General features: G+C 37.8%; 1 protein-coding gene across 8 annotated transcripts in view; it reads left to right on the top strand.

The window, feature by feature from the left end:
* MYO16 (myosin XVI) overlaps window positions 1-26203 on the top strand; it is a 356263-nt gene that overhangs the window by 47793 nt on the left and 282267 nt on the right. The window contains exon 1 of one of the 8 annotated variants that reach the window (XM_030280377.4): window positions 25408-25891. The exons of 4 other annotated variants lie outside the window; for them this stretch is intronic. In XM_030280377.4, coding sequence (XP_030136237.2) covers window positions 25864-25891 — 28 coding nt within the window. In that variant the 5' untranslated portion in view covers window positions 25408-25863. Of the gene's footprint in view, window positions 1-25407; window positions 25892-26203 lie in introns of those variants that run through there. 3 more of the 8 variants (XM_030280385.4, XM_072933686.1, XM_072933687.1) reach the window with 3 other exon arrangements.

Here is a 26203-nt window from a genome sequence, read left to right as displayed (position 1 = left end):
ATATAAACTGCTTAAATTCCTGTCCACTGAAATGTGGCTGAAGACAGGAAAGGAATCAATTTGGACCTCAGATGTACTTGTGACACTTTGGATTCTTAGTTTTACAATAGAATTGATGAGTGGAAAACAGCATGACAATAATAAGGATCTCAGTCAGACTGTGGAGTCAAATGTTGATTCTTATTTATCATTGTTAAATAAAAGAATGGAAGCAGTGAAGCACAAATTCTCAGCAGAATACTTTTTTTTTGACAGCTGTAAAGAAAGATGCCTGTGCCATTAGAAATCGATGCGGCAGTCCCTAGAAACTTGATGGGGTTCTTTGTGAAAAACAGAAAAGGGGAAAAATAAATTATGACTCTGTCTTGGAATCCCAGGTGTTGTGACTGTATGATCAAAATGATGCTCTCTGTAATTGCAAAACTGGGACTGAAACGGCAGTGACATGACATTAAGTAATCTTTTTTTCTCAGTACTCTCTACCTTTGTCTCACCTGGTTTCTCCTACATACCTTTGGATATGGCTGTCTTCACAAACACCTTGGCTGTGAGGAAAGGTTGGGTGGAAGTGAACAAAGGTGCAATGAGGCATGGCTTGTCATATTGTTGATATTGTGCTAAAGTGAATACTCTTGTCTTGTAATATTTCTACAGTCCTTTTCTCTTAATTTTTTGTTTTGAGACCTGGCCACAATACGCTGTCATTCCCATGCAGGCAATGGACTTGAGTTTATTCCTGTACATTATTAATGTACACTCAGGTGTTATCCCATTACATAGTAATGATGTGGCAGAGGTGCTTGCCCAGACCTAAGTGCCATGACATACTTCTATATCTGCAGTTTATTTGCTTTGATAATTTAATCATTCCTTTATATTTGAATCTTGTCTGTTGCCCATGATTAAGAAAGGAAGGGTCAATGGTAACTGTGGAAGAGAAGCACAGACAGTAAGATCCTTGTTCATTCGTTGGACTCCTTCTCTGGAGCTCTTGTGAGAAAGTTTTTCTTGGGGGTTTTGGATGATTGAACAATAGAAACTAAGGGAAGGGAGGGAGAGAGGAGAGCGAGGAGTGAGTTACACTGTGTACTGTTAAATTACAGTGGAAACTCTCAGGAGGGAAGATTTTAAGTTGCTCTCTCCAAATTTCTATTTTCCCTGTAAAAGTGCAATGCTGTTTCCTTACTAATCGGGCTAGGTCATATCCCAGGTCATCAACTTTACATAAGTTTTCTTTTGTCACCAACATTCATGTATCCCAAGTTCTTCTGGCTAGTTCAATGTTTAACCAACTGTGTTTCATCAGCTTAATGATATTTAGGTTTCACTGTTACAGCTTTGCAATCATGTTATCGAGATGTCCTGGACTAAATAAACTTGAAACCCAGACCTCGTGTCAACATACAAAAAGCAGTCAGTCTTTATTTTATACCTCATTTTCCTACTATGCAAGGTCAGTTTCTGTTTTCCCTATTAAGACTAAACTGTTTTATACTATTTAAATAGAAAGTAAGCAATTTGTCATGTAATTAATTTTTTTCCAGTATTCATATTCTCGTTTGTTTGCTTGGAGGTCAAAAGAGGGCTATGAAGAGCTGTGTCTTTAAAGCAGTTTTTATTGGAGCTAATTAGGATATGTTATTATCTGTACAGAGGCTTTTGAGTACAAGTCAACTGTAATCCAGGCATTGCATGAAGTTCAATTCTGTCAGGTTTGCTGAGTAACTATTGACACCTAAAAAATTATAGTAAATACTCATTCCTGTTGCATATAGATTTCTTTTAAGCACCTATAGTAGACATTATAAAATGCAGGCTAAACTGTCTGTGCGTATTTTTCTGCCCTTTTCCTTTCATTTTCCCTTTGTATGTGACAAATGAATACTACTTCCATGATTTTTTCTTACAAAGGTACACTAGGATTCTTTCAGTCTTTGTGAGAAGCCAACAGGGAGTGTTTCACTCCCAAGCAAAGCACTTGGACTCATAGATTTGAAAGAGGAAAAACAGATTTAAAGATGCTTCCCATAAGCTTGCCTGCTGCCATTTTCCATGGCAATTCATTAGTTGCTAGGAAAATGTAAATGGGCCCTTTGGAGCTATTATTCTGACAGCCTTATGCTGGAATTTTGTCTTAAAAGTGCTACACAATGCAAAGTTATCTTACATCGATGTTGTTTGGCATATTTTAAGGCTTTGTGTTTACTTTCTATGTTAATAATACTTGTAGAAAAATAGCAGAGAAAAAGCACATTTGTCACATCTTTGGCAAACGTTTACCTCCATTTTCTTTGTTTTAGATAGCAAGCTGAAAAGCTTGTGTTGTTACATTGGCTTATGACGTTCACTCCGTAATTATTATTTAATAAATTCACATCTAGATAAGTAATTTTATATGTTACAGGATTTTTAAACTCATAAAAGAATATTTTTGATAGGTGTAAAACTGTGGACCAGTAATACAGGACATGCGAGTTTTACTACTGTGTAAACGGAAGAGCTTTAAAGTAAGACTGTTTCTGCAAGACTGTTTTTAATGAGGGAAAAAATTTAGGTTTTTGGTTTTTTGTTGGTTTTTTTTTTCCCAAATCAAGGCTCTTTTACCTGTTCTATTACTTTATCTTTCTGTGATGGCACTTCTCAAAGGCTATGTGGTTACATGTGTACTTCACTCACCTTAAAGAGTTAGTTCATCTCCTGGTCCTTTTTTCCTTTTTTAGTTTGTTGGCTGTTTGTTTTTTTTAAGTAGACTTCTAATGCAGGTATAATTGTGTTAGCAGTGTTCTTCATGCTATAGCTCAGTTTGGGACTCATAGCCATGTTTTCAAAGCTAAAACTTCCTCTTCTTCTTTTGGCACAATTGAACAAAAAAAATAGTATCTTCTTGCTAATGAAAAGTGTCAGGACTGTATGTCACAGTGTGACTGTAGAATGCTGTGAAACTGTCTCTGGGGCAGTCCATGGGTCATGCTGGGTGTCTTTGTTTTGTTTTATTTTTAAATTCTCTTTTCTTTTGACTACTCTTGACTTTGGTCTATTTTTTTTTTTTTTTTTAAACAAGATTCAGGCACTGGACTCTTTCAAGCTAAGCCATGAAAGAAGTTCCCAATGGGAATATTTGTGTTCTGTTTAAATCCACTCACCCAAATAAGCGGGTCACTTCTAAGCCAATATTTTTTTCGGAGTGCAGTAATGTTCATAGTAGATTCATACCAGTGCTTCAACATAGCCTCAAAAAGAAACAAACTCAAAATAATAAAATACCCACAAATATACAAGTATATAATATATTTTAAAATGCATTAATATTTGTTACATAAAGGAGAAGTATTGAAGTGTGCCATTGTCAAACAACTCCATTCTGATTAGAATCATACCTTGTTGCTGAAGTTGTATTTAAGGAGAAATCACTCACCTTGGTTTCTTAGCTGATGTGTTTCCTTCCTGCCAAGAACTTCTGCCGCACCTGAATCATAAGCTAACTCAGTATGGCCTTCCTCTTCATATGGGATCTTATCAGGAGAACTTTTTTTTTTTTAATTTGGAGGGTATCCCAAAGTGAGAGAAAAAAAAGAGCACTGAGTTTTATTTTTTGCTCCTCACCTTTTCTACTTTTCTACTTTTACCCTCCACTGTTGCTGTTTGCTGTCTGTGACACAGGAAGATTTAATAGGGTTAATTAGTATAGCATAGTATATTGCTATACTTTGAAGCACTGTGGGGATTTTTCTTCTTCGTTTCCAGAATAACCTTTCAGACCCTTAGGAGTGGCAATCAGTCAACAGGAGGGCAGGAGATGGTGCTGTACCAGGCAAGGGAAGGGAGGTGGGCACCAGGCTACCCAATGGATACAGGGTGTCCCAGGGGAGCTGGGCAGCAGCTTTGTGAGTGGGGCAAAGCTGGCTTCTGGGGAAGTGGAGAGCACTGATGCTGGAGCAGGTGCCAAAGCAGCTGCTAATGTTCCAGGGAGCCAAAGGCCCTAGCCTCCGTCTGTAGTCAGATACAAACCATTTCAATAGGAGTTGTAAAAAATATTAATCCTGAGAGGTCTGAATTTACTTTTACAAGCATCTGGGTATTTCTTTTGTGGAATTCAGAATGGGTTAGGTATGGGTATGATCCCAATTCTTCCCTCCACTGATTTGTACCACTGTCATGGTTTCTGCGTGGTCCAGCTAAACAGAAAGCCAAGACTTGACATTTATACCCTACCTTTTTCTTTGTACAAATCTAGACTAGGTGAAGTCAGTAGTATACAGGGAAGTGAATTGAAGCATACATTTACATTATGCCATGGTCCCCTAAGGATTGAGATAATTGAACAACTTTTCCCCAAGAACTGAAGATTTTAGTGTTTATTTCTGTGCTGTTGTAAGGAGTGTTGCCTGGAGGTCCTTGAGGGCAGTCATCTGTGTATGTAACCTGCCTCTTAGGAATTGCACTTAAGGATAATATTTAGTGCCTGTCATGGAACATTTTCAGTGCACCTCCAGTTAACCATGCCTTGCAGAGGACACTTGGCAGAAGAAAGAACAGATTTTGTGTTTCGTGCAGCATCCAGTTACTCAGTGTGTCAGGATAGAGCTGCTGGTGATAGCAGCAAAAAGAAACAACATGCAGTCTTTTCTTTTGGGGTTGTTGCAGTACAGGCTATAATGTCTTTTGCACCAGGGAATTGGGAGCAGCAGTAAGAGTGGCAGCATAAGAGTGATATGATTACTGGGTACTAAGTGATCATATTATTACTGGGCACTGATGTGAAATAGGAAGCAGTCTCAAGAGCACTCTAGAAGTAAATATAAAGCAGGTCATTCTAGGAATATTTTAATGTGGTAATACCATTGGGTTTTCTCCTGCTGGTGCTGTTTTGGAGAGGGGGATCAAGGAGACTGTTTCTCAACATCCTAGATGTTTTGAACAGAATTTACCTGCTGTGCAGCCAAATATTCAATATACGCCATAATGATCCTTTAATTTGAGTGTGATGACTGTGTAATGCTGACAGTAGCTTAAGTAGGTAACCCAAAGGAACCTCTGTAAAGATTTCATTATGATTAACTCATTTGTCATTAACTGTGGTATAGAATTAATGTGGATTGAGAATTACATTGCAATTTACCAAACACAGGATGGAAAATAGATAGTAAGCCATCTGACAAGGAATATCTATCACTGCATGAGGATTAAAATCAGAAAATCAAATGACATGACTTGTTATAGCTGCTGACCTAACGTTCCTTCGAGCATCTCCGAAGCATGATAACTCCAGTGCAAACATAAGTGTGTGTGGTTCTGCATTATGCATAGTTTTAAATCATCCCTCCCACATTTTAAAAATACTTGTATAGTTAACTCACTAGCAGTAGAGTTTCGAATGCTGTTTGCCATGGCAGCTGTTTGGCAACTGTCTCTATATCAGGGATGAAACAGCCGGCTTCTGGCAGGTTGGCAGCAGGTCTTGGCAAAGAAAATGAGCTATAAAGAGGCAATGACCATGTCAGCTCAGAGGATCCCACATACTAAACCCTCATAGCTGTGCAGTAGTTAACACTTGGTGTCTGTTGGCTGACGGAGTGAAAAATGCAGGTTAATTTTTTAGAAATAGGCAGAGGCCCAAAGTTGATTTGATTTTGGGCATGTAGTAGCTTGAAGCAGGTGCTCAGCTATGGTTTAAGGTTTTTATGTTCAGTTTAGTTTAACTGTTTCGCCCTTTGGACTTGGTTATATCTAGCACACTGTCATGTCTTTGGACACAGACACCCAGCACATCAGGGTAAAAGATTGCTCTCCCATCCGTGCTTGCGGTCTTCCATACACTGTGGCTTTGATCACTTCTTGGAGCCCCATTTGAAATGGATATGATTACCTGTGTGTAATAATAATCAACTTTTGTGCTGCTGGGGTTTATTTTTCTCATTCTTCTGCTACTTTTTGTTTGCTCTTTCTGAATATTCTTTCACTGAAAGCAGGAGGATCTTTTTATAACCTTGAACATACTTTTGTAGTATGTGGGGACATGTATGTGGGGACATCGTTACCAGCCAAAAATAAAAGTTTAATGGGTGTACAAACAGACTGGAAGCTTAAGCATCTGATGGGATACAGTGTGAAAAAAAGGCCTCAGGCAGCTTGCAGAAGGAATATGTACATGCTCCCAAGTTTCAATTAAACCCTGTTTCAGATTTTGCAGTGATTTTCATTTGAATGTGTGATTTCACTTGAGTCTGAAAGTGATATAAATCTGAAAATAGGCATATCATCTTCTAGTTTGAACAGACTTGAATGTTTTGTGTAAGAAAATGCCATAAGGTTTCACATACTTATTATCCTGTTCAGGTAATGAGAAAGAGTAAAAAAATCCGCAGGCCAGAGATAATTTCTAAGAGCACCAAGTGACTACAAAAGTTTTTATTTCCTTGATAGACATGAAAGCTAAACAGCTGGGCTTGGGATACTTTAACAAAAATGGTTACTAGATTTTGAAAAGGAGAGAAACCCAAGCCACATTACTGTGAAGATACGTCCATTTTGCATCAATCCTGCAGAAAAGGCTTTTTCCTGGGAAAAGAGCCTTTGACTGTAATTCTTGTACCCTAAATGGAAGAGGGGTGGTACTGGTAGGCTGTAGTGAATTGTAGTGAATAGGAAGAAAGTGATTGTCAGACAGTTTTCTAAATTGTATTTGTATATTGGTCTTGGCATAATTTCCTCTTGTTCCTTGAACAAAGAATAAAAGTATTATTCATGCAAACAGAATTTCTTTGCTATACTGTCGTGATCTTCCATCTTTTTCACAATAGAAATTTTTCACTGGTGGAAAGCAGTGCAGCAGAAAAGGACCTGGGGGTCCTGGTAGATGGCAAGTTGAACATGAGCCAGCAGTGCCCTGGCAGCCAGGAGAGCCAACCCTGTCTTGGTGGCATCAGGCACAGCAGGGCCAGCTGGGCAAGGGAGGGGATTGTCCTGCTCTGCTCTGAGCCGGGGCGGCCTCACCTCGAGTGCTGGGGGCAGTTTTGGGTGCCACAATAAAAAAGATATTGAACTGTTGGAGAGTGTCCAAAGGAGGCCACAAAGATGGTGAAGGGCCTTGAGGGAAAGCCATAGGGGCTGAGGTGACTTGGTCTGTTCAGCCTGGAGAAGAGGAGGCTGAGGGGAGACCTCACTGCAGTTACGACTTCCTTGTGAGGGGAAGTGCAGGGGCAGGCACTGATCTCTTCTCTGTGGTGACCAGTGACAAGACCCAAGGGAATGCCTTGGACTTGTGTCAAGGGGGATTCAGATTGGGTATTAGAAAAAGGTTCTTCACCCAGAGGGTGATTGGGCACTGGAACAGGCTCCTCAAGGAAGTGGTCACAGCAGCAAGCCTGACAGAGTTCAATAAATGTTTAGATAATGCTCTCAGGCACAGAGTGTGATTCTTAGGGTTGTGGCTGTATAGGGCCAGGAGTTGGACTTGATGATCCCTGAGGATCCCTCCAACTCAGCATATTCTGTGATTCAGTGATGCTGTTAGAGATACAGTATGGATATAATATTTAGCTTGGATTAAATTTAATTAGAATAATCCATTGGAACTTTTATTTTCCAGAAATTTCTTCTAAAAAAAAAGGGCATCATACAGAAGCAAGCCTTCCACAGAAGGGATACAATTACTTGGGAATAAGATAATTTGTTCAGTTTCTGTAGGAAGCTTCAAACCCAAGACTAAGTTTCTTGGCTCAGGCCTTGTCTTCTTATTCTCTCAGGCCACTTGCTCATTGTCATCTCTAGTGGGAGTCAAACAGTCTTGGGAGCCAGGATGTCCAGCACAGGGAATTCTTGAAACAGTGACCTGCAAGATACCTCTGTGGGAGGGCTTTCCTGGAACTGCAGTCACTAGAGACCTCAGGATTCATGATGTGGAGGCAGTCCAGATGGCAGGACTGCCTGGAGACACTGCAGGCTTTGTTCCCTTTCAGGTCACCAGCCAAGCTGGCAGGAAACCTGGCAGGCTTTTGATAGAACTTTGCCCCTCTTACAGCCAAGTCACATATTGATCATTTTCTGTTCTGCTGTTTTGTTGTGTTTTGACCAGGAAATCTATTTTGGGACCTGAAATCCTTTCCAAAAAAGAGGTTTCTTTATATATGGAAGTTTCCGCAAAATTTTCCGGTTTTTGTGAATTGGCATTGTACCCAAAACCCTACCAGACTCCTTCTTATCCTCTTCCTAAAATGGATATCTAAATGACTATCAGCTACAGTTCTTGATAAAGAAAGGCCAGTTTTAAAAACTGTCTTTTGATCTATCTGTAAATTAAGCAGAAAGTAATCTCTGTGTATGGTGCTATCTGTATAGACGTGTCTGTCTGACATCAAAACACTGACCTTTCCTGGTGAGGCTTCTTTCTTATACTACATTAAATTTTCATGCAAAAACTAGCCCTCAATTTTCTTAATTTAACTTTCATATCTACTTCTCCCACACACACACTTCTATGTATTTATAGTGTTACACACAGACACACACTTTTTTCCTAAGACTTAACACTACTTCTACTTGAAGTTATAGATCAGACCTCTAGTTCTATAAACAGTCTCCAAGACATGAATTTCAGGAAAGCCATAGACTTGGAGTTATTTTACTTTTTTATTTTCATGAGTGCTAATGAAGTTTTAAAGGTGATATGGAAGTCCAGCAACGTTGGGGTTCGCCCAAATATGACAGTGCGAGGGACTGATATTTTCCTTTTGTAAAATTGTCTTTATAGAGGTGGTTTCTAGCCCAAAAGCAAACCATATCTGATGCTTAGTGGTACTGTGATGGGTTGCCAGAATGGATTTTAGTAATGGATTTTGTTGATTGCTGGGAGAAAAATCATGAAACTGACATTTAACTAAAACGCGTGCTGCTGCAATAAATTGTGATTGGAAACATGTTTTAAACAAAGTCCAGAAAGACGATATCAGTGATCAATATTTGGCAATGAAAATTTGTTTCTGTGAGCAAGTCCTTGCTATGCCAGAGAGATTAACATTAAGACATTATAATTAGTATTTGTTTTGGCAGCTATATTTAAATCCATTCTTACTTCCTTCTTAAACTTTACCTTATGTATACTTTGTAATGAGGAATCAGGATTCTGTTTTTTGGGGTTTTTTTAATTGTATTTATAGAGAATGTCTATTTATATAGACATTGTTTCTGCCTTGATTTTTATATTCCCTTTAAATAATTTCTTACTTTCTTTTAGACCACATTCAAGTCTTACCAAGATCAAGAATTACTTTCTTGCCAACATAGCCAGCAAACATTTGAATGTACAGTTTCATAAACTAGTTTATAAACTTCTTTCTAATTGGGCAGGTGAGCATTACTGTTTTACTTTGTTATATGTATTTTTAGGTTTTTTTAATAATGGTTTGCTTGTGTGTATCCTGAAATCTCTGTAGTACTTCTTTAACTGTAACTGAGCATATTCCTCTTGGATTTATTTTTTAATTGCAATTTTCTGAGCAGCATAGTGGCATGAAAAAACTTGTGCTGCAGATTTTCCTGTCAGACTTAGAGAAAAGCATGTGACATGTGCCTTGGAGAACTGACCACATGCTGTAAATTTCCTCTATGCTGTTTCTATTAATATCTTTATTACCCTTGAGCTCAGGAGAACATCCTTGTATGAGCCCACCTGCCAACATCTTCAGTCTGCTAAGACAGTTTTGGGTGGTCTTGGGAATGCTGAAGTAACCTTCAGAGCACCCTGCCAGAGCGCTTAAACCTAGTGCAGCAGCTCGTACTGATTTGGCCAGTCTCAGGCTTTAAAGAACAAAAGCACACTCCTAGTCCCTGTTCCATTTTTCTTCTTGTGGTACCTGTATTTCAGATTTTGGTAGCATCAGTCTCCTTCTGTCCTAGGAATGGATTTCCTCTACCAGACTTTGCTGGTGCTATTTCATTTGCCAGATTTGCCTGGTGCACAGGATCCCAGAACTGAAGAAAGGCTATAATTTTGGGCAGGTACCAGAAGGCAAAATACATTAAGTATGTCACAGCTACCATAACCAATGACCACAGGGTCCAGGGCACACATTTTCATTTTCTTGCTAAAATAAAGACTTTGGTCTTCTTTTGAGATTATGACACTTTAGGAACACATTCTCTATCATTTAGCACAATCATTTCTATCTCCCTCACTGAGACAATGTTACTGGTCAAGAAAGGTGATGGTAAAGGACTTGAGGAAAGAAATACTAATTGCCACTGCAAGATGACATCCAGACAGTAACTAAGCTAGTAACCAGCCTCATAACCCTGTCTTGCATCCTGGCTGTAAAACAATTTAAGTGTCATTTGCAGAGACTCACATGGTCTGGAAAGATGATTTCACTGATTTCACAATGTGTTTCAGGTGGCTGTCACCTGCACCAAGCCTACCAAGTGTCAGAGTGTACCTGCTGTGAATACACATCATTTGTTCAATGAAGCATCAAGGTTGTGCCCTGTACAGATCTGGAAATCAAATAGTTCATCTAACCCCATAGATCTCTATGTTCTCAGACCAAGAGGAGTAGGTTCTCCATCTCAGGAACCTTTTATCTACCTATTTAGACACCAGCGTTCCCTACACTTCCCAATCCAAGTTGTGTCTTTCCCCAAACCCTTTAGTACTTCTATACTGTGTTAGATCTCAGCACCTTGATCTTAACATAACTTTTAATTTTACATATCCCTAATGCCAGTATCTGTGCTTGCTAAGCTTGCATAATAGGAACTGTCTTCAGTAAGACATTTGAGAAACCTTGCACTGGATCCAACACCCTCTAGCCAGTGGAAACATTTTCATGATGCTTTACTTGACACTGATTCAGGCTTTTAGTAATTATGTTTAAAAATTAAATGTCTGTTTAAAAATTCAATAAGCCACAAGGTTACGTTGTAGGAGTTGCTGTTTGTTTTACCAAAAAGTTAAATGTTTTCACTTTAAAGCCAATTATCTAATAGAATTTGTACACTGCACAGCTGGTGTCCTGGTGATATCTCTGTACTTTTGATTACACAGCCTGACCTTGCTCCCCTCACAACCCCAGATCTCTCATATCTGTGGGAATTTCACACTAGAGACTGAACACAATATGGCCATTCTTGAATATACATTCCATTGTAATTCTTTAGCTGTAAAAAGATTTTCATTTAAAAAACAAGTGAATAAATAAGAAACTGTTTATATAAGAGCAAATATTGAGAATTAATTTGATTTGTAAAACAACTTCTCAAGGTTTTATATGTAATACAGGCTGTACCTAATCCCCTCAGCAGTACATGTTAGCATTCTTGCCATATGTTTACTGCTATGACTTATTTGATTTTATAATATCCTGACTCCAATATACTGTACATAACAATTCCAAGCATTCTTTCAAATGTAATATACTCCAAATAAAATAATTGCCCATGTATTTTCAGTATATTATCTTATCTTTAAAATTTTTGCTGTTATTGCATATTCTAATAATAATATAATCTTACAGAGAACAAACTAAAAATAACTCTTTCACTTTTACAAAAATAGCATCCTAAAAAGTCTGAGTTTAATGATCTGAGGTAGAGAATCTTTTCCCAATACATGGATCCATTATAGACAGGATTGCTCAAAAGCCTTTTCTTTCCTGTAGGTCTCTTTCTAGTCTTTGCAGACAAATCTCTTTCGCTTTAATGGCCTGATCCCAGTTCTGATGAAGTGTATTGAAAAGAAGTTTTCACTCATATGCTTTTTTTTCCTTTAGTCTCAGAATTTTGCACATCTTTCTTTCCTTCTTACATCTCTCCTTATTCTCTCTGGGCATCATTCATGATTCTTATCAAGGGTTGTTAATAATCTCCTAGTCAGGTAGAAAAGTCTCTGACATTGTTGCCTTGTCCTTTAGATTATGAACATTTCCTTTGGTCATGTGGTAATGACTTCTATCTCATCAGATAAAATATTCTTTGTCAACACTGTAAACGACAATAATTCATGAAAATTAATTTATGCAGGTTTAAAGATATTGACAATGTCAGACACGAGGGGAAAAGAAATGAAATGCAAATGTACTGATTTTTATGGTGGTTTGTGGTTTTCTTCCAGTCTTTGTGAATTGAAGGGACCTAAACATGTGAGAAATAAGCAGGGGATGTTGAATGAAGGAGTGTAGCTTCTGGAAGGAGGTAGCTTCAGTTCTTATGTTTAAGAACATACAAAGCAGGCTGAGGACACCTGAAGGGCAGAGCTGAAAGTGTCAAATAAACTGAAGTAGTATTGCTTCTGTTACAAGCTGGTGTCATGCCTGGTGCTTTCTTTAAAAAAGGAAATATAACAAATAATCTGAACTCCATGTTTTAAAATATTTTAATTTTTACATCAATGGGTAAAACTTACCTAGTATTTTAGATTTGTGGCAAATAAGTGATGGTGGTCGTCCACTGTCAGAACTGTTTGTATATTTTATAGGAACAGATCATATATTGAACTCATAAAGTAACTTTTGAAATAGGAAATTATTTTTTTATTCATTTTAAAATAATAAAAAATAAAGCTAGAAAATCAAGTTACACAATTTACAGGTGTTTTCTTTGGTTTCCTACATATGGGATTTTGCTTAAGAACACTTGGGTGTTTAACAAACCTGTGTGTTTTCAGAAAATTAAAGCTTCTTCAAAGCTCTTCAAGTTGTTCAGATATTCAAAGATACCATTGGAACACCATTTTTTCTCTAAATATACGAGTAGTGTCCTTGTGCTTATGATTTTCATGTTTTGTGCCAAGGTTATTGTGGAGTGAAATATTCCCACTGATGACATTTCTCCTATTACTGCAAGTGTTCATACCTGCATCAGAAGAAGCTGTACTCAATTCACAGCACTCTTCTCTATGCAGAAGTAAATAACTTCACTGACTGCACATACTTGACTGCATGTGCTGTTGTTGTTGACAGGCAAGGCAGAGGGACTGTAGGGGAGCAACACCCAGTATGATCCCCACATCAGTAAAATTATCTAAACATTTGCTATGTTCCTTAAGGATAGAAGCAAAAAATTTCATCATAAATTCTGTGGAAGACACATGAAAAGATGTGTAAGTTTCAGAGAAGGGGAGAGAAAGATTCTACCACCAAAAGTTTCAAGGCTAGTATCCTTTTCCTGTGGATCAGATCATATCCATGAAATTAAAAATCCCAATCATGGTAAGGGTGACAAATAATAATTAAAATAATAATTTTAAATTCCTCTTAAATTCAGGGTAATTATTTTTTTCCAGACACATGGCTAATCCAAGAGAGACATTTTCAGTGGATTAGCAGCATCACAATTTTTTTTGTACACCTTTATATTGCTTATGATTTATATATTAATTTCTGTGATTACCAATATGTCTTCTACATGTCACTCCCTATTAATTTTTTTGCCTTCAGTTTCTTGAAGATAATGTCCTCTTGATAATATTTGATCCCTGTAAAATGTGATTTAGTTCTTCAGTACTCCTCTTGAAATCTCCATACATTTTAATACCATTTTCATGTGAAACTTTGGTGTCAGTTATTTGTGCTGTGAAGCCAACCTTTGATATGTAAATCTTATTTGTGAACCATCTGTCCTTCATCTCTCAGGTATAGTTAAATCATAGATCATCTGAAAAAAACTAAGCTTTCCTTACCTAGTTTATCAACAGAGAAGCTGCAATGCCATAGTGAGTCTTTGTGCTGCCTTTCAAAACTTCAGTATTGTCATAGTTAAATTGTCTTCCTTGATGGGTTATTATTCCTTTCAGATGTAGATCCAAACAGAAACTGAAAGGAATATAGCCTAGCTCCCACACTGATTTTCTTCTTGAATACTTCATACTCTATAAAAATGAACACTGATGTTCTTTGTGGGGTTCCTACAGGGAAATAAGTACAATTGGGTTATCCAAGAGCAGTAGATGGACCATGACATTACCTATTCAAACAGTAGCCTGTGTGTATTTGCCAGCAAATCCTCTCTGCACAACGAACCTACTGTTTTAGCGAGTTACACAAGAGATTTTGTCCTCAGGTTTTGTTTAAGAGTTTCCTTGTTATTTATGTGTATGAATATTTATAAAAAAGCCCAAAGAGATACAGGAAATGTGCTGTAGAGATGCTCATTTTTAGAGGAGTATGTTATTAAGTTAACATTGTAATCTGCAGGAATATTCCATGAATGACCTTGGTACATAGCCACACAGTGAGTGGCCAAAACAGCTAAGCAGAAGTGTTGTGTTCTTTACCAGGGAGGAGCTGCATCCTTCTTTGGCTAAGAGGGGTACTAGGAAGAAAATAAAACTAAAAACTCAGTGACACCAAACCACTGAAAGATCAGACTGTGGGCATCAAGCTAAGGGATGCTGGAAGACTTTAAGAGACATTTTAGAAAATGAAGCTTGAACAAGAAAATGTTATTAATGTGTAAGGCAATATCATGCAAAGTCAAAGACTTTGTCTCAGGCTAATGCATGTCAAAGCAGCATTTTCTTCACCTTACTGCTTTCAAATATCTGGTCTTCTCTCCCCCAGATTTTCATTGGAGAGAAGAAAAAAAAATTAATCAGGATAGAAACTGCTGCTGCAGCTCCCTAGCTGTGGCACTGCTGTGCTGTCCAGCTCTGATCTCATTTCAGTCAGGCACAGCTCTGCCCCTCCTTATCCACCAAGGCATTTTGCAGTCACTCAGGCTTGCCTATTCCTGTGTTCCAGCCTTCCACTGCCCTAGGAGGTATCTGGTAGGGACAGGTAGGTGTCTGCTCCATCTTTCAGCAAGATTGCCATCAAACATCATTGTCAAGGACCGATAAGCTCCCACCTGTCTTCAATACCCAGAGCTGCACTGTGAGCACTGCACATCTCTGCTGTACCTCTGCCTGCCTTCGCTATGCTGCTGCTGTGTTAGCAGCCCCTGTGTGTGCACTGAGCCAACACACCTGAGGCCTTCTGTCTCTGGCGCTGCCATCCCGGGGCAGCCCTCCCAGATTGTGTCGCAGGGGTGGCCAAGGGGAGCTGGTCTGATGGATGTGCTTGTGAGAGCCCTACAGCTGATGGCAGCTGCTCACCCTTCTCTCTGCGTTCTCTACCCTTGATGTGTTTGGAGCAGCTGGTGAAGGGGGGCAGAGCAAGCAGCTGCGGATTTGCCTTTCTCTTCCATTGTGATTGACTGAGGGCGTACTCACTAGGAGGACTGGAAGCAGTGCACCTTGAGTGCCCTCTCATTTTCTTGCCTTCAGTTCTCTGATAGTCATCCTCACTGCTGCCAGCGTTCTCCTCTATCACCGTTTCTTGGTATCCTGCTGATAAAAGAGGAAAATAGAATTGTCGACTCTCCAGGACATGATTGTATGAAAAAAAAAGCCAGAGGAGTGCAATACAAACTGCCTAGCTAAAACCCCCAGCACTAGTTGTTTAAAAGCTGGACTTTAAAAAGCCATATTTGGGGAGGAAAGCATTTCTTTTTCCACTGAGCAATGTGAGGAAAATCAAGAGAAAGAAAAAGGTCTGTGAAGAAGGTTGTAGCTTCCAGCTGTTTATCATTGGTTCATTTGTTGGAGAAGAGTAGTAGGATCTCTCTGTTTAATTGCTGAAACAATCTCGGTGTACCTTGCTCGTTTCATGCATCTGTTTCAAGGAAAGCATTTTTGAACTAATTTTTGGTCTTTTCCCACTCATTATTATTGTTTGCAACATGTCAGAGAGCATCTTGGGGAGCTGCAGGGCTCTCAGTTTACAGGTAGAGGATCACTGGGGAGCCAGGGGCAGCAGTTCCTCTGAGGAACAATGTGAGGTAGCCATTATAGCTTGTAGAGGTGTGCTTAACTATGCTGGCAGCTTAGGCCAACTAAAGTCTCAACAGAGAGCTTTTACCTCCTGTAATAAAGTCAAATTTGTGCTGACTAATGTGAAGTTCTTTGATGTTGGCTAACTACCATGAACTTGTTTTTAGTTTCAGATAATTGTAAACAAAAATACAACATGCAAAATAGGTTATAGTTTCAAATATTTATACCAAAAAGGAAACAACAAGCAAGAAAAATTAGCTATTGATTCTCTTCTCAAAAAGGTTGAAATCTGAAAACCCTCCTTCCTTCTATCCACTTCATTTGCTGCCAGTTTCCTGAGCTGCACTGTTAAGGGCACTACTTTTTTGCCTAATGTCTCAGATTGCATTCGTGAGAGTGCACCAACTTTAAGTTGGATTTCATTTTGTTGTTATTGTTGTTGGTTTTGTTTTTGGGGTTTTTTTTTGTCTTTGCCAGGATCACAATCACATTTATAACTCTTTGGGGTATATTCATGTCACTTATCCAAGTTGTAGTTCCTCGAACCTCTGAGATATGGTGTCCCTTTGGCACATCAGGAGCTGTCCTTCATATGTCCATCATCAGCACCTTAATGCAGTGAAGAAAATCTTCTTACCTATCTTGTCACCCCCAGGCTCACTGTAAAATAATCTGTATCTACTTAATCATATTTTTCTATCATCCTTTATATAGATTATATGATCTCCCTAGTTAGCCTCTGAAAGACCCTGCTAACTCGCTCTTTAGCTATGCCAGTTTTGAAGTATTCTAAATGTGGTTGTGCATTTTAGATTGAACCTCAAAGAATTGTCTATAACTCGTCTTCTGTATTATGTATAGTATTCTAATCAAAAGGAGAAAAAAGTCAGAAACACTCAAAAAACATGTTAATATCACAAAGCATTTGAACTTTCCATCTTATTGTTGGTGTGCATATGTGCTGTTTTCATATGTTCAAAGTCCATTTTTGAAATTTGCTTCTGATGATTTGAATGTATTCTAATTCAAAACTGTCCTTACCAAATACTCTAAATGCGTTATATTCAGACACTATAGTTATATTTAGAAAATGTTGATATTTTTTAGCAGATGTAATTATTTTTCTTCTTAAGATATACAGAATCTAACTCAATAAAGCTATGCCAACTAAATGTTTGATTTACATAGATGGAATATCCATAAGCATTGATAGTAAAAAGTGCTGATCCTCTCTTAACTTCAGCCAAGGCAATAAAAAGCTGAGCCTAGATTTGGTGAAAAAAATCTCACTGATTTCTCTAGTCAAATTAGCATTACCTATTGCTATGTTGTCCTCAAATATGACAGAAATATGTTGGCAATGATAAGGAAAAGTGGTTTTGAAATGACAAAGACACTGAGAAATGGATAAATGCATGGTCTCCAGTTAACACCAACTGTAACAGGAGCATTTGGGAGATGTTAAGCAAATTAGTCTTGGTGTGCTATGCATAATTGCTAATTATTTTTACCAAGATAGCTCATTTATGTCATTTTCCAATAATCTTAGGTCATTCGCTTTTAAGTGTTTCACTTTGCATCCTTTGAAGGCAGTGACAGAACCCCTGCTGGTTTTGGGGTTAAGGTCTAAGAATCAAAGAATGATTTGTAGTCAACTCCAACTTGTGTGGCTTTCTCTTCTAAGAATTTACAGCCTAGAAATAGCAATCCATGGAGATTTCAGCATAAGGTACTTTGGCTAATGGGTGAAGGAAATGATTTCTTGTGCAGTTTTGCCCTCTGCCAGGATGGCAAGGTGCTGGATGCTTCTTTTCTTTCTGAAGGAAAATTCTGCTATAAATTAAAGCAAAAAAGCCAATCAAACAAAAAAGCCTTATAAATTGGTTGGGATGCCATGATTTACCCTGCTGGATAATTTGTTTTTATGGATGTGTTTTAACCTATTATACTTGTACATTTCTTTTTTTACTTTCTCATGTGTCCTTTGCTGTTTGAAATTAAAGTTAATTACTACTGCATTTTCAAGAAAACAAAACTAAAATAATAAATACTTTTGTAATACAGTGTTTGATTAAAAGAGTAAGTTCATTTGAGAGCAAAGAAATAAATCTTCTGCTTATATGAACAGCCAGCCATTGGAGAAAAAAAGTGAATGTACTCTAAGAATAAGTTCCACAGGTTTTCAGATCATGGGGAATGAAATACAAATAGTATATTATTATAAAATAGGAAAACTGTGTTTCAGCTATCTGAATTTTAACAAAATTCAGCTCATGTGCTGATGGTTATTGATGTTCTAGGGATATGTGCAGGAAGTGTACAAAGGTGCCTTACTCTTTACTGGGTCATGTGTAAACCAGCTGTTTGCAGACTTGATGGCTTTTGCCTTTATTATTCATGTTTATACAAAACACAGAGATCTGAACTGGATATTTCATTTATTTCTATTTGAAGGAACTGATTATCAAGCATCTTGTCTTGTGTTTATTGATTAATCTTCATCGCTCTTCACATCATTCTTAGTATATGTTTGGGGAATCCTCCCTTTTATTTTTCTTGATCACTGACATCTCAGCTGTGACCTGTCCACTGCTTACTTGGAGCAGTTCTTTTCCACTCTCTTTCTGACTGTCTTTGTTTGTAACTTGCCTCACTGAAGGCCCTTTTTTTTGGCCTCAGATAATGTAATTAAAATAATATAGATTTACTTCTTTCTCACTGTTGCTTGGACACCTCTATAAATCAGTGCCTTTAGTAGTCATCTTACTATACCTCTATTTCCGTGCTTCTTCATATATTTTTCTCATTACCCCTTTCTTTCCGAAGCAGCTGCCTAGTTCTTATTAATTTCTTATCCATTACTTGCTAGTTTGAGAATGAGATGTAGTTCTATTATGTTCAAGCAGAGTGCAATAGATTCTTCATCTCTCACTTGTGCAGAGTGCAGTAAATCCTGAATACTGTTCTTGTTCAGTGAGCTTATGGACTTGTCCATATCATCTTCAAGCAAGATCATATTATTTTATGTCATGTCAAAAGTTCTTACCATCATACACTTTGATTTGATTATTATTCTTATCAAGCTGGACTCTCACCTGGTCTTTGTGGTCAGAATAATTAATTCTTTACATGTTGACGCAGACAAAGAAAAAAGGAAATAAGTAAATACGTGCATTAGAAAGTGAAGAAGGTGCAGAAGAAGAGATCACCCCAGCTGCATATTGCTACATTGTGCACATACAGCAGCACCGTCAATTTAATAAAAGTGACGCTTAATAAAAATGTCCTTTTCCATACCTTGCACCCCTTCCCTCCCCTTTTCTCTGTGCTTCGTAAGAAAACAGTGTAAGACAAATATGCATTAACAACCTGTGCTGAGTACATGAAGAAAGAAGTGCAGAAAGACTGGGGAAAATAAGTGATATTGTATTTTGTGTGAGACAAAATGTAGTAGAAAAATCAGAAAACAAAATAAGCCTTGGGTAGCTTTCTTTGCCTAAATTTAGTCTTGGCTTTTCAGATTATTTTTTATATAATTTAATAATGTTGCATTTTACTTACAGTGTCTATATTGAAACTGTTATGTACATCATAATTTTCAGCACAATAATTGTCAGTTTTCCAATGTTCATGTTGTATCTACAGAACCTTAGCATTTTGTAATTTCAGTTTAAACTTGAACTCATTCTGGTCTTGGTCTATAGCACTTGTATATTGTACATGTGGTTTTGTTTTGGTAGGTTTTTTAGATGACATGGTTGAGTAATTTAAAATACTAACACTTCACCATCCCTTACAAATCTTCAACACTAATTAGTTGGGGTTTTTTCCCCTTTGTGACACCAAATACTGGAGGAATTTCTAAAATTTTTGAAATTGACACCCTGTCCTCTGTGCTGTCCTAAAGTTCTAGAAGAGTCTTATTCTATCACTTACTTCTTTGGCTTTTGCAGCTGCCCAAGTTAATTTTTTTCCTAAATTAAGAATACCTTCTATCTCAAAGACTCCTTCTGCAGTCCTTTCAGGTTGTTGTACTTCAAGATTTATGTTATTGTAGTAACTTTTGCTCTGATAATGGATACACAATTTCTCTGGTCTACTCTTGACTTTTTAAGTATCTAATAGTATTGTAATAATTTTTCTCTTAGTTTTAAAATTATCAAACCAATAAAAAAAATAATTAGAGATACAGGGTCATCACATTTGCTAATCATCAAGAGGATAACAGTACATTTTTCATGTTGAATTGAATTAGTCTTCTTGCCTCCTTCTTTCCCAAATATCCTAAACTTAAAAAAAAAATCTATCTGACCATATAATAACTTAATACATGGAAATTAATTAATTTTTTTTTCTTTTTTTTCTTATGTCTGGGCATTGTTATGGCTGTTATGTTTTTCTGCTTACCATTTTAACATGTCTTGCTGGTTTCTTTTCAGTCTCATAAGGGGCTTTGCATATAAAATGTCTGCAGCTTCACTTGGTAGCAGTCTTTCATCAAATCTATTAAGAAATCTAATTTTAAAAAGCATATTCACACATTGTAGCGAAGAAGTTAATTATCAAGTCACTACTGGCGCCAAACATAAGCCTAACCATATATGAGACTATTGGGATTTCTTCTTGTATTTGGCCTTGTTATTACCTCTGCTCTAGGCTCTCCCACAACAAGTGAGAGCTTCTTTATCTCATCCAGTTAAGGAACTGCCAGACCAACCTACTCACAGCCTGAAAAATTCTCTTTGGGTATGGCATGAAGTATTACTTTTAAATGGCACATGATTTCTACAGGTAATTTTGCAAACTTCATCAGTACTGGGTAATAATATCCTGTTTTCAATTCATTAAAGAATAATTACAGGATAGTCCACCCATGTACATTCAGTTATGACTTTATATAGGGAAGAAGAAAAAGGATTTTTTTTTCACTTTTTTCAATCTCTATAGTAGAAGAATAGGGGGGAAGATAGCCAGCTTCCTGAAAAATCAAGGCATTTCCAGTGACATGGGAAAACAAGGAAAGGATGCAAAAGTTGGAGGAAGGGAAGAGAAAACAAAAAGTCATCTGTTCCTCCAGAGGTTAACCACACTGAGTAATTGATTGAATGATTCTATTTGATTTGTTGCAATCTCTGTCGCAAACCCCATATCCATCTGACATACAAGTTCATTGAAAAAATTATTTGGAGAAACTGCTGTGTTTTGTTCTGCTGTGACTCATGTAGAGAAAATTAGTACAGTCCTTCTTGCTAAGTATCTGCATCTGCTAGGGCTCATCCCAGCTTCCTGATAAAGCATAGAGCTACCAGATGTTATCTGAAAAGTGGCTTGTTGGCAGCTGGATAGAATGGCCAAGGTTTGACTGGTAAGCAGTATCACTTGTCAATGAGCCATGTCAGTGTTACTCTGCATTCCACCTTTTTTGTCTGCAGTCCTAAACCCATAAGTAGTGCAATGAAGCTGTAACATCTGAAGGAATATAACAAGCTTTGCTGCACTGAGCAAAAATGGATAAATGGGGAGCATCTGTCATGCATTTAAAACCAGTAGTCGTGGTGTTTTTCTCATTATTCAAATTGTTTTTGGATAGTTCCGTATACCTCTATCAAATCTTTCAGTTATATGTAAATTGCAAAATAGTAAGATGATAAAATTATTAAATGTTCAGTTGTTTGTGACACCAGGAGATACTGTAAGAGTAACAAGATATTTGCATGACATGAGTACAAGACAGTGTGTCAGTTCTTGACAGAAAAACCTTATTTTAAAGTATTCTTGTTTGCTGGGTTGTTTTAGGAAGCACTTCAAAGGCGTATTTCTAAGTCTGAGCCTTGGAAACAGAGATATGAAAGCCATGTCTACTCTGAGATGGTGATCCCTAGATGGGTGTTTATCCTAAGAAATAGAGCTATCCTAGTGATGGCTGACTGGTTCCAAGATTCTCTTTAAATAACTCTGTAATTTCATTGAATGCTGAATTTCTACAAAGAATGAAAGTGGCTGTTTTCTCTCTGTAGGGAGAGGTGGCAAGGATTTTTTCCAGAAGAGCTTGTTTTCTGACCTTGACTCTATTTTATCTATATTTTTGCTTAGCTGGAAAAAAATCAAATACGTTAAGTGTTTTATCACCAGATTTAGTACCAGCTCAGTCTTTGTCCCCAGCTCAAGAGCATTTGTGCCTTTTTGTAGACTTAAACACTGGTGTAGTCTTTAGAGAACCACTGGAGCTGTGATTGAAAACTTGCCAATGTTACATTTACTTTACAGAAAGTAGGTTTACAATGCCTTCAGAGCCTGTCCGTGTATACTTCTATAGTTTATATGGTCAGATTGTAAGAGCTGTTTATATGTTTTTGTCTTTTGATTTTTTTGTTGGAGTTCAGTCAGGAGATAATACTAGCATTACTAATATCCCTTTCTTGTGAATAACCAAATTATACGATTTGTTTTGTAAAATCACTTACAATTAAGTATTCCCTCCTTCGGAGTCATCCCAAAAAACTAAGTCTTACTTTTTTTTCTTTCCTTATACTTGAAATCTTTGTTTATGACACCAACAACCCACCACCATAGTGGTTTCTTCTCTGTTCTTCCTCTACTGTCTAACCTAGCAAAATATTGCACTGGAAATAATGTCTTTCCAGCAGGTGAAACAGATTTTGGCTTCTTAAGTATTCCTATTGTGGCTTCCTTTTACCTCAAGTTCACCTTCTCCTGAAGGTTCATCCTTGTCTCTGCATTTGCAGTTATCTCTTGTTCTTAATTCTCTTTGATGTTGCCCTTCAATATGTCAGAACTTCCTGCTGATAGCAATATACATTGCTTTCCATGTTTTCTTTCACTGCTTTTTCAAAACCCGATAATGATAAATACCCACATAATAAAACTAGTTATGTTACAAAATTAAAAAAAAAAACAAACAAACACAGTTTTCTAAAATAAAAGATTTGAGGTTGAGGTTGCCATCTGTCAGGTGCCACCTCTTGAAAAGTTTGTGCCTTTTTTCCATTCATCTGGGGACTGTTATTCATACTTGAGTAACTGACCACATATTTTTGGCACACAGACTCCTGGAGAATGGGAAATTGCACAGTGCCCTGCTGCAGGTGGCTACATGCTGCTCATGGACTTGATTAGTCCAACAGTGGAGCTGAGGGGCACAGACCCAAGATACGGTGTAGCAGTGCAACCCTCCTTTGTCAAACAGTCCCTCATTCTTCCCTGATGACATGGACCAGTGCATGTTAGGAGAGAAGAAATCAGCAAATAGAGGACAGCGCTGTTCCCAGTGTCTGATGCAACTATCAAGTCCACGGCTTGCTGCATTCAAGAGTCTGTCCCGCACCTAAACACCCTCTGTGAAGGATGTAGAATCATAGAACATTTTGGATTGAAAGGGACCTTTAAAAGACATCTAGTCCAGCCTCTTCTGTCACCTTCAACTTGAGGTTGCTCAGAGCCCTGTCCATCCCAACCTTGAATATTTCCAGGGTTGGGGGTCTCATAAGGGCAGAGGGGCAGGATCACCTCCCTTGATCTGCCATCTTTCTTTTGAAGCAGCCCAATAACAGCTGGCTTTCTGGGCTCCAAGCACATGTTGCTGGCTCATGTACAGCTTTTCATGAGTAACTCCCAGTCCTTCTCAGCAGGGCTGCTCCCAGTCCCTTGATCCCTCAGACTGTATTGATACTGGGGGCTGCCTTGAAGAAGGTGCAGGACCATGTACTTAGTGTTGTTGAATTCTCTCTCTCATTCCTTGCAGGATGGAGGATGTAGTCTAGCCTGTCACATAAATTCTACCAAGTTCCACCATCGAAATTTTTTCCTATGGCAATGCAATACATAATCACATATATCACAATCTAAAATGAGACAGATCCAAATACTTTTCCTTCACATTTTGTTCAAACCAAAATCAGGTACTTTTTCTCCCTTTTATGTCTGTCTGCTGAAAAGCATCATTTGTCCAATTCTCTCACTCACCATTGTTTACCAAGGTGCTCCTGGTTTTAACCAGTGTGGGATTGTGAAGCCTGATGTTATTAGACATGTCAGCCTGTTTGCCTGACAGTGCCACCAGAGATGAACCTGTCAGGAACGTCTCCACCAAAAAGTATTGCTCAAAGGCCTTTTTGGGAGATTACTTGACACTTGCTCATGAGCTATGATTAACATTGCCTCTTAAAACACTCTGTATGTTTATTTTATAAGCCATATGGCCCAAACTGGCCTAGTGTTGTGTAGGTGTGAAGGACAGTCTGGATAAATTTAATTACTTTGGACTTCTGAGCTTTCCAGTAAAAAAGTTTCCATGGTAATGTAATTACTGTATTCTGTTTTATATCATTTACCCCTGTGTTCCCCTGGTTATTACTTGATTTTTTTTTTCACTTTCTTCTGGAAAAGTATGTTTTCAGGAAGAAAACCAAAACACCTAAATAATTATTTCTGCAAAAGAATTTCTGTGCATATTTGACTTTAAACCAGATGTGAAATATGTGGCTATTAGGAGCTGAGAGATTTCACCTAAGGGTTTTGCTAATGGATCACTGGAAGCCTGTGAATATATATCTTTCTTCTCTTATGGGAACTTTGCAGAATAGTTAATAGAATCTGAATTAGTGATCCTCACTAATTAGTTAGACCCTTTTTTCTTTATAGTCCTTTTAACACTTTGTAGCTGTTAAAATATTATGTATACAAAATAGTAGGTGAGAACCATTTCAGATGAATAAAAGATGTAAATGTGGCTGGGCTGTCAGTTTTCCTTTACAAGAGCTCTCACTCAGTGAAGTGTGGAATGTGGCAAGCATGATGCATAGTAAGCAAATGGAGGTCTTCACTGAGTACAGTTTTCTTAAATTAATTTTTGATACTATTAAAATATTTTACTGCAGTTCAGCTGTAGGTTTCTCACAGTAGTAGCCAAATGGGTTTTATCTCACAGAAGTAGTAGCCAAATTCATGGGTAACTGTTCCTGGCAAAGTAATGCAGAAATTGTTCTCAGAGGATGCTGCAGCCTGGGTGCTTAAAATACAATGCAGGTCTGTCTGCCTTTTGTGTGCCCTTAATCTGAAACCGGGTAATGCGTCAGTGTACATTGACTTGTTATTCTACAGTGTGATAAATAATTGTATGGACTTGTTCTTAGTGATGCATTTTCTTAGGCTTTTTGTCTTACAATCAGTAATTTAAATATCTTTAGATAACATGCGCATAATCATGATATAAAGCATGCAGAGCTTGCAGTTTTTGTCTCCTTACATAAATATTCCATCTGTGAAAAAGATGCATTACAATACAAAGAAATGATAGAACAGGAACATATGAAGAAATGTACACACAAGCATGTTTTTAGTTCAGTGTAAATTAACCATGCATAAACCATGAGAGTCTGAAGATGGCTGTAAGCTCTATCCTGATTTTTACCTTATAATATACTGAAAAATGATCTGTGATGCTAAAAGATGGTTATTCTTGGAAACCTATATCAATTTCCTATTCACACAGCAACTGGTGGCAACTAAAAATAATCCTGGTTTAGTACTAGCTAAAAATCTGGTCGCATTTGGCACATGAACAACATGCACAAATAAAATTTAAGGTCCCCTGTTCTCCTATTTCATTCGAGCCCACTCATCAAGCTTAGTTTGCTGCCATTTGAAAGCTATTGAAAAGCCATTAACTGGCAGGACTGTGAAAGCCGCAGTGCAGCAGCACACCTCAGTGCTGGAAGAATGTGGCTGCAAGTGCACACCAATTAAATCCTTCTATTCCTGGGGATGTGGGATTAGGAGCGGTGTCAATCAATTGTGCTACAATAGCACGTGCAGTAGTCATGGTTCAAGACGCACAGAGGTTTATCGTAACTCCAGCAGCCGGGTGAGGGTGACTTGGAAGCCTCTGCAAGATCCTGGAACAGAAACTACGCTGAATAATGTATTCTGAGGTGTACTGGATACCTGAGGAAGGGCTTTAAATAATACATTTTCTGGGCATGACAGTTGTAGCAGAAGAGAATGCTGAAACCTGTAGTGAGACTACAGCCTGAGATGAAAGAATGTCTCATTACCATTTTATCAAATGCTGTAAGTAACAAAATGGTTATTTTGCTTTTAAAACTGTCTTTATTTTCTGAGGTGTGTCTTTTCATTACATATGAAAAAAGTCGAATGCTGATACTGCATGATGTCAACATAGTAGTGGGGAAGGGGAGTTGTTACTTTGCGTGTGAATATATAGGCAGAACCCAGTGTTTCTTTCTCTCCTCTGTTCAGAGGTAACTTCATTGTGTGTCTAATAATGCTCTCATTCTGAACTTCATAATGATCAGCTTTTAAAACTTTTGTTTAAATTAATCACCAAAGAATGTAATGTCCGAAAAGAAGAAACGTCATTGA

Source organism: Taeniopygia guttata, chromosome 1 (genome assembly GCF_048771995.1).
Source record: "Taeniopygia guttata chromosome 1, bTaeGut7.mat, whole genome shotgun sequence".
In the NCBI taxonomy this organism is placed as follows: Eukaryota; Metazoa; Chordata; class Aves; order Passeriformes; family Estrildidae; genus Taeniopygia; species Taeniopygia guttata.
The sequence above is the reverse complement of the archived record's forward strand: the minus strand, read 5'-3'. Positions and strand labels throughout refer to the sequence as shown.